This window comes from Castanea sativa, chromosome 1 (genome assembly GCF_040712315.1).
Source record: "Castanea sativa cultivar Marrone di Chiusa Pesio chromosome 1, ASM4071231v1".
NCBI lineage: Eukaryota > Viridiplantae > Streptophyta > Magnoliopsida > Fagales > Fagaceae > Castanea > Castanea sativa.
In genome coordinates, this window is record NC_134013.1 from 61,858,071 (window position 1) to 61,873,356 (window position 15,286).

At 35.4% G+C, this 15,286-nt stretch overlaps 2 protein-coding genes across 2 annotated transcripts; one reads left to right on the forward strand and one right to left on the reverse strand.

The window, feature by feature from the left end:
* Positions 1–1,194: 1,194 nt before the first annotated feature.
* LOC142641038 (long chain base biosynthesis protein 2a-like) lies at positions 1,195–6,520 on the reverse strand. The gene is made up of 12 exons (XM_075815397.1): positions 6,272–6,520; positions 6,077–6,142; positions 5,576–5,664; positions 5,214–5,359; positions 4,994–5,118; positions 4,802–4,895; positions 3,960–4,123; positions 3,678–3,839; positions 2,794–2,920; positions 2,508–2,674; positions 2,310–2,417; positions 1,195–1,661 (listed from the first exon to the last, which is right to left on the reverse strand). The coding sequence occupies exons 1-12, from the start codon at positions 6,395–6,397 to the stop codon at positions 1,566–1,568; spliced, it is 1,470 nt and encodes a 489-aa protein (XP_075671512.1). The 5' UTR covers positions 6,398–6,520; the 3' UTR covers positions 1,195–1,565.
* A 2,735-nt stretch (positions 6,521–9,255) lies between these two features.
* LOC142641067 (uncharacterized) lies at positions 9,256–12,466 on the forward strand. Its single transcript, XM_075815440.1, is given in 2 exon segments — positions 9,256–10,054; positions 12,097–12,466. A coding segment is annotated over 1 exon segment (654 nt). The 5' UTR covers positions 9,256–9,389; the 3' UTR covers positions 10,044–10,054; positions 12,097–12,466.
* Positions 12,467–15,286: the final 2,820 nt, after the last annotated feature.

Below are 15,286 nucleotides of genomic sequence, written 5' to 3' on the forward strand. Positions count from 1 at the left end.
CATGGTTTCCACTAGATGAGCATCTGCTTGCTTAAAGGATTTGCCGCTATTCGTATCATTCTGCCGTTCAGCCTTCCCTTCATGCATTGATGGTAGGTAAATGGGATCAATCAATGTTTATGCAACTACAGCCTTCCCAATAATATGTGGTATGACACTTCCATTTTCACTACGTGGAAGCAGGCAAAGGAAGCTATTGGTTTCACTTTCAACCACAACTGGATATGGCCTGTGGTATATTCACCTCTTCCCCCAAATCATGTCACTTCCATTGGGCCTGCCATGTATTATTCCTTCTCTTAGTTCACATTACACAGCATCTCTGCTAGGTTATTTCTCATACCATCTTGGGCTTCCTCAGCCGATTTTATTCCTTTAGGTGTCCTCAGCTCGATTCATTCCTTAGGGCATCCTCAGCCCGTTGCATTCCTTGGGCATCCTTGGCCCATCTCTTTCTTTCTTTCATTTCCCATGGGCTTTTACTAAATCTTTTGGGCTTCCCAGGCCCAATTACCATATCCTTTGCTTTTGAGTTTATTTGTATTTGAACCAATCCCATTTACTAATCCCTCTCTTTAGGCTCTTTCAGCCCGTTTTTGCTTACTTTCTACTTTTTATGATTCTCATGGGCTTGCTACTTCTCTCATTAGGGCTCCCTTGGACCCATTTACTTTCTTTGGAGCCCTTTTACTATTTTGTGGGCTTGCGTACCATCATTCCTGCTATTCGGGGTTAATGGTTTTTCTTACTTTGCTAATTCTCCTTTCGTCACCCCTTTTATATTGTTGGGTTTTTTCTTGTCATTGGGCCTTTTTGCCAAAATGGGCATCAACAAGACCAAATCCATGTAATTTCTACCAATTTTACACATTTCAATTAATGAGAATTTGATGCAATTCAGCCATATACTTTTGTATTTTTATAGTTTTTTCTTATTTTTTTGTAAATAAAAAATAAGTGGTAATTCCACACAAATTAAAACCAAAAGAGGTACCAAGTACACTCTTCTGATTTGTGTTATCTACTTGGAAGAAAGGCAGAAGTAGATAACTTAAGGAACTGGTGAGCTCTCAAAAGAGGTACCAAGTAGATGATGTAAGTTCCCACAAATCAAAGCCATTCACAGCTGCATCAATCATTGAAAGACAAGATAGAAGTAGATAACTTAAGGAACATGCGTAGCAATCAATGCGATTTGTGTCACTTCAACTATTTTTTTTAATTGCTCACTTCAGTTTATAAGATTTTTATGGGAAAATTAGTAATGTCTAATTCAAACAAAGAGATATAGTCCTACCAGGATATGAGACGCAATTTACACTTATACATATGAACAATGAGGATCTCTTAGAGTTAGATCCACTTAGAGCAAGGTATAAGCCCATATTACAGCAAATACAACAAATTACACAATAGGGCAGGTCACTGCAGGTGATGCCAGAAGTCAGCTTAAAGGAAAATACCAAGCAAGGCAAAAGGTTGTACTCACACTCCAGCTTCACCAACCTTAACCCTTGCTGGATGCTTAGTGCTCATAACTGACAATTGAGGCAAAAAGTTTTCCTTCATTCCAACTTCATCATCTTCTCCTCTTGTTGATGCTTCTTTGGTTCAGCACCAAAGTATTTTATACCCAACAGATCACCAACCTGACTGATTACCTGGAAAAGAAAACAAATTTCAAAATCAAGAATGTACTAATAGTCTAATATAACATATATAATCGTTCCTGCACAACCTTTACTTCCTTGGATAAATACAAGAAGAATGTACTAAAAGCCTAAGCCTATACTGGAAAAGAATGCATTTGCAACTATAAACACGTAGGAAATAAGAATCAAAGAGGATAAGCACTGAAATATGTAGGGAATTTCCACGAATTCCTAAACCTGTGAGAAACAAAAAATAGAAAAAACACATGTTAAAGAAAAATAATAATTACACGCACAAGACAGTATTTACGTGGTTTGGCAATTTGCCTATGTCCACAGAGTTGCAGAGATTTCACTGTTATCAAACAAAAATACAAAGTGCAGCTACAGTTCTTTTATTTCTCTCTCAAAACCGATTACACAAAACCCTAATCACAAAAAGTGCATTTTATACATCCTGCACACAAGATTCACAATGGGCTACAAAACGCGCCAAAAAATTTTCCCAAGGGCGTTACTCCCGGACCCCCAGGAGGCTTAGTCCATGGAGCGGAGGCTTGAGCCGACCGGATCAAACATAAACTAGGCTCTACAAAGCCCAACAAAATGACCAAAATTACAGCCAGAAATGAGGAAAAGGTATATATTAGAATTTACCTCCAAGGCTTTGAGCAGCTCTTCCTTGGTATGAGAAGCAGATAAGCATATACGAGCTCTTGCCAACAGCAGCGGGGTTGCTGGAAATGACACTACCACGACAGCCACCTGCAACAGCATCATTTAAATTAACATACAGTTAAAAAAAATAATAATATATATAATATCAGGGAACATATCTGGGATGGATGAACTCACATTCTGCTTGAGGCACTCTCGTGAAAAAGCAGGGATTTTTGCTGGATTGTAAAGCATAATTGGCATTACTGGCGAATCATTATCACCAATAACCTCGAAACCCAATTTCTGCAGTTCAGACCTGAAAAAGTTGCTATTCTCCCGTACTCGAGCAAGTTTTTGGGCACCTAAAAGGAAACGGCAGCTCATTAAATTGTATTCATATAAAGCAGGAGTAAGCTTTGGATAATAATGAAGTCAAAGCAGTAAAAGTTAAATGAAGTATACCAAAGGAAAAAGTTCAAACCTCTACTGGTCCCATCTTCTCCAAGAATAACCTTTATGGCAGATATTATTTGCTCTGCAGCTGGTGGTGACATTGAGGTTGCATACAGATGAGCAGGGCAAGTGTATTTCAAGTATTGAATAAGCTCCTGAAGAAAAAATCAAGTTTCAACTGCATTAAATGCAACTCAGACTTCCAATGTTTTTTACTCAACTATATATTGACAATTCTAAGAGAAAATGACTTTACATAAAGTTGACATTTGAATACCAAAGATTTGAATTTTATTGAAAACATAACAGACTTGTGCTTAGTCCTTGACGCCTGTTCTACATGTAATATAGGAACATGACAATTGTGTATTGTAATAGATACAGTGGCTTCCCTATCACTACTACATTTTTCTCAATACTGGATCCAGTAGAGTACTTAGAGGGCAATCTCACGATTCATGTAAGGTTTATGAATGATAAAAAAACATGATCTCAAAGTTTGAAATTCCTTCAATGTGTAATTTGGCTAACCCAAGAGAACCACTAAAAGTCGACAAGGTATACACCACTCAGCCTCAACTAAATTTTATTATGCTCTCTGAATCTGTAGTCAGTCATAGGTATGTTAACAACATAACAGGGGTTCCAATGAATCAGCTTTGAGCTCTAGACTTAGAGTTGGACAATAAACAAGAAATATAAGTAAAATACAATTTATATGAAGGAGGGTATAAATGAATGACAAGTCTCTCAAATTATTTATCACTGACCTTGATTTATATCAATTCAGGAAGTTAAAAATTGAAATAACTGCAAATGATGGTATATATTGTGCTTTCTATTTATTTTGGCCAGATTGTGATCAATGCTGTTCAGCAGATTTAAAGTATACTTAAAATGGTGAAAAGCAACCTTGGATCCTGCAATGTAGCCGCCACATGATCCAAATGACTTGGTAAAAGTTCCCATCATTATATCTACATCAGCAGGATCCACACCTAAGAGCTCACAAACACCTCTTCCTGTTTTTCCTACGGCTCCAATGCTGTGGGCCTCATCCAAATATGTATATGCCTATGAAGCAGCAGAAAGATTATAAGAATGACAAGAAAAGTTAAAAATCTGAACCTCATTATGGTTACTTAAAAATCATGAAATTTGAGTTCATCTATTAAAGCTACCATCTTGCACAACCTTATATTTTTTGCAGATTGCAACAATCTCAGGAAGTTTGCAGAAATCCCCGTCCATGCTATAGATTCCCTCAACAAGAACAATTATCTTCTTCCAAGGTCTATGAGTCCGTGGTTGTCCCTCAGAAATTTGCTCTCTCAAAACTTCCTCCAAGTGAGAGGGTGCTGTACACAATTGGAGAAGGAAAAACATAAGTAATACACTCAAAAGTACATTCTTGGACGTACAATTTGCATCCAAAAGAAGCCTCATACTGAAAATCTTACTATATATAATAATGGAGGATTTGCAATTAATTTTTCTATCCTCTTGTTATGCCATGTCAGTAACCTTTCTTGATTCTTCTTCTCTCCACCATCACTCACCTTACCGTTACACTTCCACCAATCCTTCTTCTCCCTTTGTTAACATATTTTTGCTCCGTCTTTGTTTCTATTAATTTTTTATTACTCTCGCTGCACCTTTCTTCCATTGATTTCATATTCTACCCACAACAACAAAGGTGATTACTATCTTTCTTTCTTCAATTTTCTTCTTTTTGCAGTGAATTTCGGATTCTTTCTTTCAGGTCTACTTTTAGTTGATATGTTTTGGTATTTTGATTCTTCATCACATGTTCTCTCTCTCACTTACAATTTTGGTATAATTTAATTTTGGCTTAACATTTTTAGTTGTTTGGAAGTAAAAATTTGAGTTTATTTCATGACACACTCTACTTGGCTATGTATTTGAATGACAAAGTCCTGTTTAAGTAATTGATTATTACAAATACTATCTCTTATTTTCAAATGCACATTTTAAAATCACTATTTTTTATACAGACAAACGCTATATATACTTACTGTTGTGCTGAAAAACACGAATTGTAGCTCCAGATCCTCTTGCACCATTGACAATGGAGCAATGGTTCAGAGAATCACTGATAATCAAACCTCCCTGCATATTAACATTGTAAACAACTCAAAATCACTTGCAAGAAAAATTAAAAACACTCTTTTACCAGGTGCTCTAATTATTTAACTGCACATACGTACCTTCCCAATCAAGACTGGAATGATAGCAGAGTTTGTTACATATCCCATGCCAAAAACTATCGCATCTTGTTTCCCAAGAAAGTTTGCAACATGCTTCTCCAATTCTTTATGCAATACAGTAGTGCCTGTTGGCAAAACCGTAATAGTGAAACTTCTCATAAGAAGGAAAGACCAAAAAAACAAAAAATCAAAATAAAATTCTTGCAACACAATAACCCACCTCCATCTACCCGGCTACTACAGGTGCTTGGTGAATACTTGTTCAATGAATCAATAACCCGGGGTGTGCAGTATTCATCTGGTGCGGCAAAGCCAAGGTAGCTGTATGACCCCAAATTAAGGCATCTACGTATCCTTGTGGTTGGTCTGCGTCAAGAGAACTAGACAACATCAATACAACAGCTTACAGAAAGACAATGACCAAAAATCTATACTCGTTTTTTTACAAGGAGCGGGGGAGGGGAATTCGAATCCATGTTAACCTTAATAGGAGAATTGGGTTATGCTACTGAGCTACATTAGACATTCTGTGCTCCTGATATAATAAGGCTTCGATCATTTAATACAAAAGTGGAGTCTTACTTTAGGGTCTTGTTATTGTCATTGGAGTAGCGTTCAACCACATCAAACGAAGCATCAGGAGCACTTACTATTGGACGCTCAAAACAGTCCTGCCCAAAGAAATACATGCATCACATCAATATATATATATATATATATATATATATATATATATATAAACAATTATTAAAAAAAAAGTCCCGGTCAAGTACACAAGTCAATATGAAAATTTACACCAATAACAGTATGCAGAAATCAGACATACGCCTCCTCCCCTACAGTGAAGGTAAGATTGTGTGTTCAAAACCCATTGGTCTGAGCTTGCCTAAATCAGTGGAGCTTAGGACTTTTGTCTTTGAAATTGCATAGAAAAGAAAAAAATAAATAAAACAAAAGTTACGAAAGCTCCATTCCCAGCTAGACGAAAAAGAACTACGAATATCCAAGCTAGGCGAATGTAAAGCAATCTGAAAAAGTAGGCAAACGAAGGCATATAGCTAGTTAAATAAGAAACCGAAATACCCGAATTCGTTGATATAACCTGCGTTGATAGAAATCCTCGTGTGCTAAGCAAATTGGAACGTAACCCTGATTCACAAAAAGCATTTCATTGACTCAAAGAATGGCCCATTAACACACACACACACACACACTCAAATATAAAAGAAAAGAAAACAAAAATAGTAATAGGTGAAATAGTATTAAGCGAAGTCGAGCCTGAAGGTTGTTAGAGCTGAAACAGTCGGTGATTTTTCGGAAGAGGTCTCTAATTTGACCGAAAACGAGAAGCAAACCGTAGCTGAAGTATGTGGTCAACGCAGTAACATATGGAATAGTTATCATTTTCGACCAACTTCTGCTAACACAGGGTTTAAGGAATCAGGAACTTTGAGCTTGAAGTTGCCGTTGCAGTTACTGCAGATAAGAGAGAGAATAAGGCAATCCTCTGTTTCTAAGTTGGACGTTGGTGTCTCTCTGTATTTTGGGACCCAATGGCGGGCGCGCCGCCTTTTGGAATTTTAGACAACCTTGGACATTTCAAATTAAATAAAATTACACTTTGGACCGAGTCAGTGAATGGGAAATGTTGGGACAATAGAAAATAGAGGGCATGTTATGTCAGTTAACTAATACCATTGACTATTCTAAGAAAATTTTAATATTATTTAAATAGAAAATATAATTTTTTTATTCTTTTATAAAATGTTTTTAAAAATATTTTCTATATTAAATTATTAATTATTTTTTAGAAAATATTTGTGTTTTTTACCATGTGCATTTAGTATTTTGTTATAGTCCTAAAGGAGTGGAAGAAGTGGAGTGGGAGTGGAAGTGGAAGTGAAAGAATAATGGTTAAGGGTGTGTTTGAATGCCGTTTATTTTGTTGAAATTAAAAACTTATCGCTGAAAGTATTGTAAATAAAAGTAAAAGTTAATTAAAATAATACAGTATGACTCATAAATAGTACCAAAAAATGCAGTATGACCCACAAATAGTAGCAAAAATAAACTGAATAGTAAAATAATTTTAATTTTTCATCCCAATTCAAACGCATACTAAATAACTATTATTTCCTTATTATTAAAAATAGAAAGATGAAAAGTGAAGGCAATTACGTCTTCTTATTGACATTTGGAAGGGAAAAAAATTGTTGGTTTGAGTGGAAAACTCTACTCATCTCATTGTCTTTCCATTGTTTTCCTCCAATCAAATAATGGAAATTTATTGTTCTCTCTCTTTTCCTTCTCCTATTTTCCATTATCTCTCTTTTTCACTCCAACCAAGCATAGCATTAAAGTTGTGATTACTTTTATTTCGACCTTTTACATTACATAATTTTCATTTAAGTGATTCATGTTTTTTTTTTCCTTCTCCTATTAGTAATTTGATGAGTCTTGGCATTATATAGGTGATATGGTTTAATGAACACCATATCTAACAGTTAACAATCGTATTACCAATAGAAATATAAGACCTAGCCATTAGCCAATATGAAAACAAAAACTAAACATGAAGAGTCAAAATGAACCGTTACAATTTTTAAGAGCCAAAAATGTACTTTAAGCTTCAAATTGGATTTTTTTTTTTTTTTCAAAATAACACCAATATAAAAACAATTTTGTTAGTTAGCATCATTTCTAAACTATTTAGCAAACTAACATTTCAAGAGTTAGAGACTTGAGATCACTGTATCAAATCGAGTATCATAGACTCGATTTCAATGAAAATTTTCCTAGAGCTCGAGTTTTAAATACTCGAGTTTCACAAAAGAAAACCAAAAGGCTGAGATATCCTTCTTCTTCTTCCTCTTCTCCCCCTTTAAAAAAAATCCACGACAACCGCTCTGAAGAAAAAAAAATCCCCGACAACCAAAGAGACAACAAAAACACAAACACAAACAAGGATCAAAGCATAAATCACATGAAGCTCTCAAGCACGAATGACAAACCCAATTGGCGACCAATGAACCCAAGCAACAAAATCCACGAACTCAGGCAGCGAACCCACAAACCTAGGCGGCGAAACCCACGAAACGAAGGGTTTTTTGTTGGATTTTTTTTGGGGGTGGGGAGGGGGAGCCATTACAAGTTTTCATCATGATGGGGTATTTACAATGAGCATGGTTTTAAAAACTGGATTAAACTGGTCTAGGTCGGTTCAATCAAGAACTAGACCATAATCTTCTCTAGACCGAAACCTTTTCTGATTCTTTAATGATTTGATTTTTAAAACCATGGTAACAAGGGGTATATGGTATTTTTACTACTTGCGGTTTAACATGTATATGATTCTTGACGAGTCAAAACCCATTCATGCTCAACTCACATTGCCTATGAGCCAAATAAAAATGGGTCAAACTATTGGGCTACAAAATAATAGAATAAGCATAGATATAATTTATTTATGAGAAAAGTTGATGTATGCTTTAAGAATATTAGTTTATAAAATATTGGGGTATTTACACTTTCCTTTCTTGATATTTGGAGGAATGACACTTCACCCCAAATTTGAAGCGAAAAAACACTATCCTGCCTTAATGTTTGAAGAAATTAACATTCACCTTTATTTATATCAGTAATGAAATATTCTAAACTTTTATAATAATCTTTTTACAAAAGCTTAACTATTATTAGTAAAAAAATAACTAATGAATTTAGAATAAAAATGCAAAATTTATCAAGTACCAAAACACTTGCAATGACAAATCTCTACATTACTGTTGAAAAAGAAAAAATAATAATAAGCAAAATTCACCATTAATATTTTAAAATACACTTAAATTAAAATTTTAACACAATAAATTTTAATTATGAAATAAGATCATTTTAGAAACATACACTTAAGCAAAAGGTAAAAGCAGATTAGTACACAACACTTTTAATATTAATTTTTAATTTAAAAAAGTTTGGTCAATTGAATGTGAATAGTAGAAAGTGTTATTTTCTTTAAGTTTAAGGTAGAGTATCATTTTCTCAAATCTTAAGGTAGGAGAGTGTAATTACCCCTAAAATAGTTTTAAAATTTTTTTACAGTATAAAAAAAAAAAAAAGCAATTTATCAATTTATTTTATATGATAAATATTTATATCTCCAATAAAAATGGCATCAAATTTTTCTTAAAATTGACCATAAAAAAAGAGAGAAAAAAAAAAAAAAAAAAAACAAGAATAGTGCGGAGACGATCTGTGCGTTTAGGTCACAGGCACAAAGCCCTAACGGATATTCTCTAACTTTTCGTCTACACAACACACCGCCAAAACCCTAATCTGAAAAAATTTTGAGAGCCCCAATTCTCAAACCCACAACGAAATTTCGAGGCGAATAGTGAAAGCCATGGCTGAAACCAAGCACCAAGAAGAAGAACCTACATTGCACCCGAAGCGCAAGCCTGATCTCAGCCGCGAAGACAACGAAGACAACCCGCACAAAGCTCAGAAACTCGAGTCTCCTCCTCCTCCTCCTGATGGCAACAACGATTCCTCACTTCCTCTACACAAAAACCACCATCTAGAACCTTCTCCACTCGATTCCTCAATACCCGAACAAAACGACGCCAAATTCGAGTCCAATTTGCTCGCCGAAGTTGAAGACGACGACGAAGATGACGAGGAGGAGGAGGAGGAATAGGAATACGAAGACGAAGATGAAGATGACGACGATGGAGATAGTGAGAATGGTGATGAGAAAGCTGTGGTGGACAGAAAGGGAAAGGGGATTATGAGGGATGACAAGGGCAAAGGGAAATTGATAGAAGAAGAGAATGATGATGATGATGATGATGAGGACGACGATGACAGTGATAGCGATATCGGTAGCGATGTATCGGATGGTGAAAGCGATTTGTCGGATGATCCACTAGCGGAGGTGGATTTGGATAACATTTTACCGTCGAGGACTCGGAGGCGGACAGTTCAGCCTGGGATTCACATTGCTAACGATCATCGCAATCACAACAAAAACCTTGATGATGGTGATAGTGGTGCTTAATTTCGATGAAGGTTAGTGAAATTTTTAGCTTAAAAAAAAAGGCTCTTAGTTTAGTGCTTTTGGTGCTGATTTATGCGAAAGTTTTGTTTTGGGAACAATGTGGTGAGTGTTGGATTATTGAGCCTTGTTGTAACTTGCCACCCAAGTTAAAAAATGTCATGATTTTTCATTTCTTCCATTGAGCCATGAATTTACCACTTTTTGAATTATTTTTATGCATATTGTGTTTGAATTTATATCTGAAAAATGTGCAGGCAGAACTGATTTTGGTAGTATACAATAAATCAATAATTGCGCCATTGGATTTGTTGTTCACCAATGGCAGAGCAAATAGAAACCCCAATGGTAAAAACATAGAGTTTATAGAGAAAAATTTCCTTAATTATGTGATACGGTGATACCAAAGGTATTTTTTTTTTCCAACTGAAGCACATCTACAAATCCAAACAATGAGGCCGAGAGCATTCTAACATCTCAAACAAAACATTGTGTTGAAGATCTTAGTCAGCCCCCAAAGTTTTGGGGCTAAGGCTTTGCTATTGTTGTTGAAGGGAGGAGTCCCTGATCGTTTGGACAGTGAGCATGCATGTACACAAATTTCCTAATTTCTTAATGAAGGCCATTTAAAGAGAGGGATACATAGAGTTGATTTCATCTTTTCATTTAATTATGCCCACCTTGATGAGATTAAAAAAAAAAAAATCTTTATATTGCCTGAGTGGCAGTCGTTACCTTGGCATGATACCTTGAATCCTTATTTACTCCAATTTCTTCACAGGGAGTTGTATCTATTTGCATATCCATTGTGTTTAGTTTTTTTCCCATTGTCAACGAATACATCTTTCTTATCTAACTTCAAAGGATTTTGACATTCAACTTTAGCGGGCTTTCTATCGCTACATGGCATACCAACTAACTCTGATTCTTCTTCTTCTTCAACTCATCATGAAATCCAATGTTTGTTGGCAGTGCAATTACTGGTTTGTGATGGGATGTAAGGGTGTTGTTCAGAAACTGACTTAGCACAAAGTGAAAATGGGTTGATGTTAACAAAAAATTTTAGGTTGTATTCAAGTTGCAAGAGAGACCTACAGCTCTGATTGTGCTTTCTATCGCTACATGGTATAACAACTAATTCCTGATTTTTCTTCTTCAATTCATCATGATATCCAATGTTTGTTGGCAGTGCAATTGCTGGATTGTTATGGGATGCGAGGGTGTTGTTCAGAAACTGACTTAGCACCAAAGGAAAATGGGTTGATGTTAAGAAAATTGTTTAGGCTGTATTTGAGTTACAAGAGAGACCGACAGCTACTAGTTAGTTAGGATGTCTACTTTCCCATGGTTTCTGTAAAATTGAAAACTAACTACTTTTGTAACTTTTTTAGAATTGAACACCTAGTGTGGAAACAATGTTACAGGGTGCAAGTTTTGTTGGATGTTGGTGTTGGTAATGTTACTTTATGACATATCTGTGATTCTGTAACTTTGGATCAAATTGAAATATAGGATCTAGTACAAAAGTAGAAAATAAGAAACTATTTTTGAAATATAACATGCTTATGTGGGCCAAAAGAGAAAGGGGTTGTATATGCTTGATAGAGCCCAACTGCCCAAGGGGAATGAAAAAAGGGGGAGAGGAGGGGGGGGGGGGGTGTGGGGGGAGGGAAGAGGGAAAAGAAGAAAAAGATAGAGCCAAACTAATATTAGCATTGACATCCACTCTGGTGGTGGTAGATTTAAATTACGTGGGCACTCTGGCTGATTTATCAGTACAGGAGATTTATGCAATGTACCTCCGGAAGAAAATTTGTGGTCTAAAAGTGTATATGTTCTTAATTTGTATCTCAATAGATAAACTAGACAATAGCTATGTCTTGGCTTGAATGATATTGAACGCTTCAATATTTGCACAACTTGGCCATTGATTTCCTTGTTACTGACCAATCATATCAACCCCTGTTATGGATTGTTGCTTTGTCATATGTCAGAAAACTCAAGACCATGACAATTCTTTGGAAATTTTTTTAATAGAAGAGTGTTTGTATGCTAGGTCAGAATTCCACATGCTTAATGTACGTTTGGAAATAGCTTGTGGGGATGAAGCATCTAATCAGAAAGTTCTTTATTATAAATCTTCTATGCTTTTCTCGACACTCCCCAGCATGCCAATGGTGTTTAGAACAAATATCCTCTCCTCCTCCCATAAGTAAGCCAAGAATGGCGCATCATGGTTCAATCCTTTGTGGGTTTGTGAGTTTTGTATACCATTGAGAAGAAATACACTTCCAACATGCCAGCCTATTTTGCTGGTTATTTCTGTGTTGCATGTAACCTATTACAACCATTTGGAAATACGAAAAATGTTGTTCAGGTGCAAGCTCAATATATTAATATTATTAATTAGATGTTATTTTCTTTTATGAGAATGCTCCAGCTTTAAATAGGTTGTGGATATAAGGAATAATTCTCTTCTTAATGTCACTGGGAATCCCTTATTAGTAGTAAGACCGTAAAGCATTTGCTATTCTCTATTTGTTTAATATCACTCTACTATTTACAGTGAACCATTCAGGTCTTCTGTGTTGTGAATGGGATTATCGGTAGTGATTATTTTTAGTAATGCAATTATTAGTATGAGTAGCAAATGTCCTGCCATCTACCACAACCAGGACTCAAACAGCCGAGTGTTTTAGCTTCTTATTTATCAATGAATCTTGAATATCATCACATAAACTTGATGAAACCTTAAGTGAATGTGTATATAACACTAACAAAAATGTAAGTGATTCATATGAGCTCAATACTATTAGGTGACTTATTAGTCACACATCCAATTTTTCTTTAGGACCTGCTTGCTCAGGTCTTGTCTGGATTTGCTAGCCTAGCTCCGAGCCAGTGCTATGTATGCATGGAATAGGTAATTCTAATGCTAGCATTTGAAGATTCACTGTTGACAACCTACACATGATTTTTCTTGTTCAACTTTGTTTTTGTTGTTGTATGTTAAATACCTATTAAGTAGGTCTTGAACTACAACCTTGCCTCTTGTTCTTGCATGGAGAGAATATATACCATTTGAGTTAAACCTCATTTGCTCAAATTTATTTTTGTGTCAAATTTCTATTCACAATTTGGTCAATTTGGGAGGGGGGGAAAAGAATGGAATGGAATAATTGAAGTAGATTAAATTTATTTATTTATTTTTACCACAGAAAATTAGTTAGATAAAAATATAATTGTACTTCAGAAAAAATTCAAGCTTTGAAAAGCTAAATACCTTGGCTTTGAATTAATTAATGTCGTATTTGACTTTAAAAATTTATTTAGATTTAATTATAAAAAATAAGTTATTACTATTATTATTAATTTGGGAAGAGACAGACGATAGTGGACTTCGTCTATTCAGAATCACTTTGTACATTGGAAATAGAAAGAAGGGCTATTCTTCTATCCAAGGGATGTTGTCAACAATTTCATTAGCAATACATCATTACATCATCCCACATCATTGTTTATGCTATTAATCGGGACATTAAAAGCCCAAATCGAAAAATGGAAATATTGTAACTTAATAATACTGTCTAACATTGCCTTTGAAACCACTTGAGGAGAATCAATATCTTATCAAAAGACCCAAGGCTTTTGTAGACAATCTCTTTCAAATTGTCAAATTGTCTTCACTAGCAGAAATGGCCAAGAATAAGTAGCTTCCTACTTCTGGGATACTTCTCTGATTATTACACCTTGTGAGCCTCGCCATAATTGGCAAAGAGTAGACTTGAAAGCCTCGTTGAAATCCATTATAGTCTGTAGTTTGAGCAAAATGCTATTCTGAGCCTATTGTTGTGTAAGATTTACTTCATTTGACTTGACCAACATCACACATTTTTCTTCAGAGGCAAACCTTTTCCACATCACTTCCATGGACGCAACCATGTGTTGGGATTTTTCAACATAGATATAATATTGACCAAAAAGAGAAAGGAAATAATAGGAGGCAAAGGAAGTACAAATATTAAAACAGAGAAATAAAATTAATGCTGGAACTCGTCATATATTAATAACGTGGGAGGGATTGTCTTCGATTGAAGTTGGGCCAGGAGTTAATATTTTTCTCTCACACAATCACACGCAGTTCAATTGGGCCTGGTCCTAGTTGGTAATGAAATCAAAAGTGTCCCCTGTGATAATTAAAGCCCAATAAATGTCTCATCCATTCGACTAAAGATTTGCCACCACAACTCTAACGTCGACAAAGATATGGAACAAAGAAAATAAAAAGGGCCCCTAATGTTCCCCACTTGATTTCTATTTCACTTTGGTGTTTCAACTCAACTTGTGGCCTCATTAGTACAAAAAATATAATCCCTTTGAGGAAGTACCTTATCTCAAACATTTCACATTTCAGTGCTAGTGCACTATCATGGTCGAAATTGCTTTTTTTTTTTTTAATATATATATATATATATATAAACACTTAGAAACTTCATTAAAAACAAATGAGGTACATGTGGGTTGTGTTGATTTCTAATCATGTACAGTCCCAATTTTCTCAAAACCCTGGACCAGCTGACATGAGCACCATAGATTTTGCATATTGTGGGATTTACCTTTTTCCTCATCTTCATCAAACAAGGGAAGCTGACATCAAACCGACCACTTATGTGGTCCTTTTAATCTTCTTCACCCCACCTTTCATTTTCCTTGCCCTTCTTTGGAGACCACGACCAATTGTCTTTGGTGACTTGGGATTACTCTAGTAAGCTATGGAAATGTGACACTTATTTCATTTGGGACCGCATTTTTGGCTGAGGAAAGTGATAAAATTTTCGTCTTCCTCTCTCACACCAAATTGTTTTTATCAACCATGTCTTATCACACGCCTCATAAGTCATATAAAACATAGGACCACGGTGCATCTTCATGCGTTATGATGAAGCATGCCGTCCTAAAATTTTGAGTTCCCCAATTCAATTTTTGGTGCCAAAGGTTTGTTGCGTAACATGAATGAAATTGTGTCCCCATAAATTAATAATGTATTAATCATCCACAAGTCCATGTCATGGAAAATCGAAATTTCTTGTTGATAATTGGGGGAGTCATTTTTTAATTTTTTTGGACTTTGAATCTCAATATAGTAGTAGTAGTAGTAGTTAGATAACCTTTCATATTTTTCAAACCTTCATATACTTCACATGGTCGCGATTCTTGTTAATCATTGAAGGGGCATATGAAGATGG

Coding starts and splice junctions, on each gene's coding strand:
- LOC142641038 (XM_075815397.1), bottom strand. CDS start 6,397: ATGATAACTATTCCATATGTTACTGCGTTGACCACATACTTCAGCTAC. Junction 5,119..5,213: donor TAGTAGCCGGGTAGATGGAG/GTGGGTTATTGT, acceptor TTTTGCCAACAG/GCACTACTGTATTGCATAAA. Junction 4,896..4,993: donor TTCCAGTCTTGATTGGGAAG/GTACGTATGTGC, acceptor GTTAATATGCAG/GGAGGTTTGATTATCAGTGA.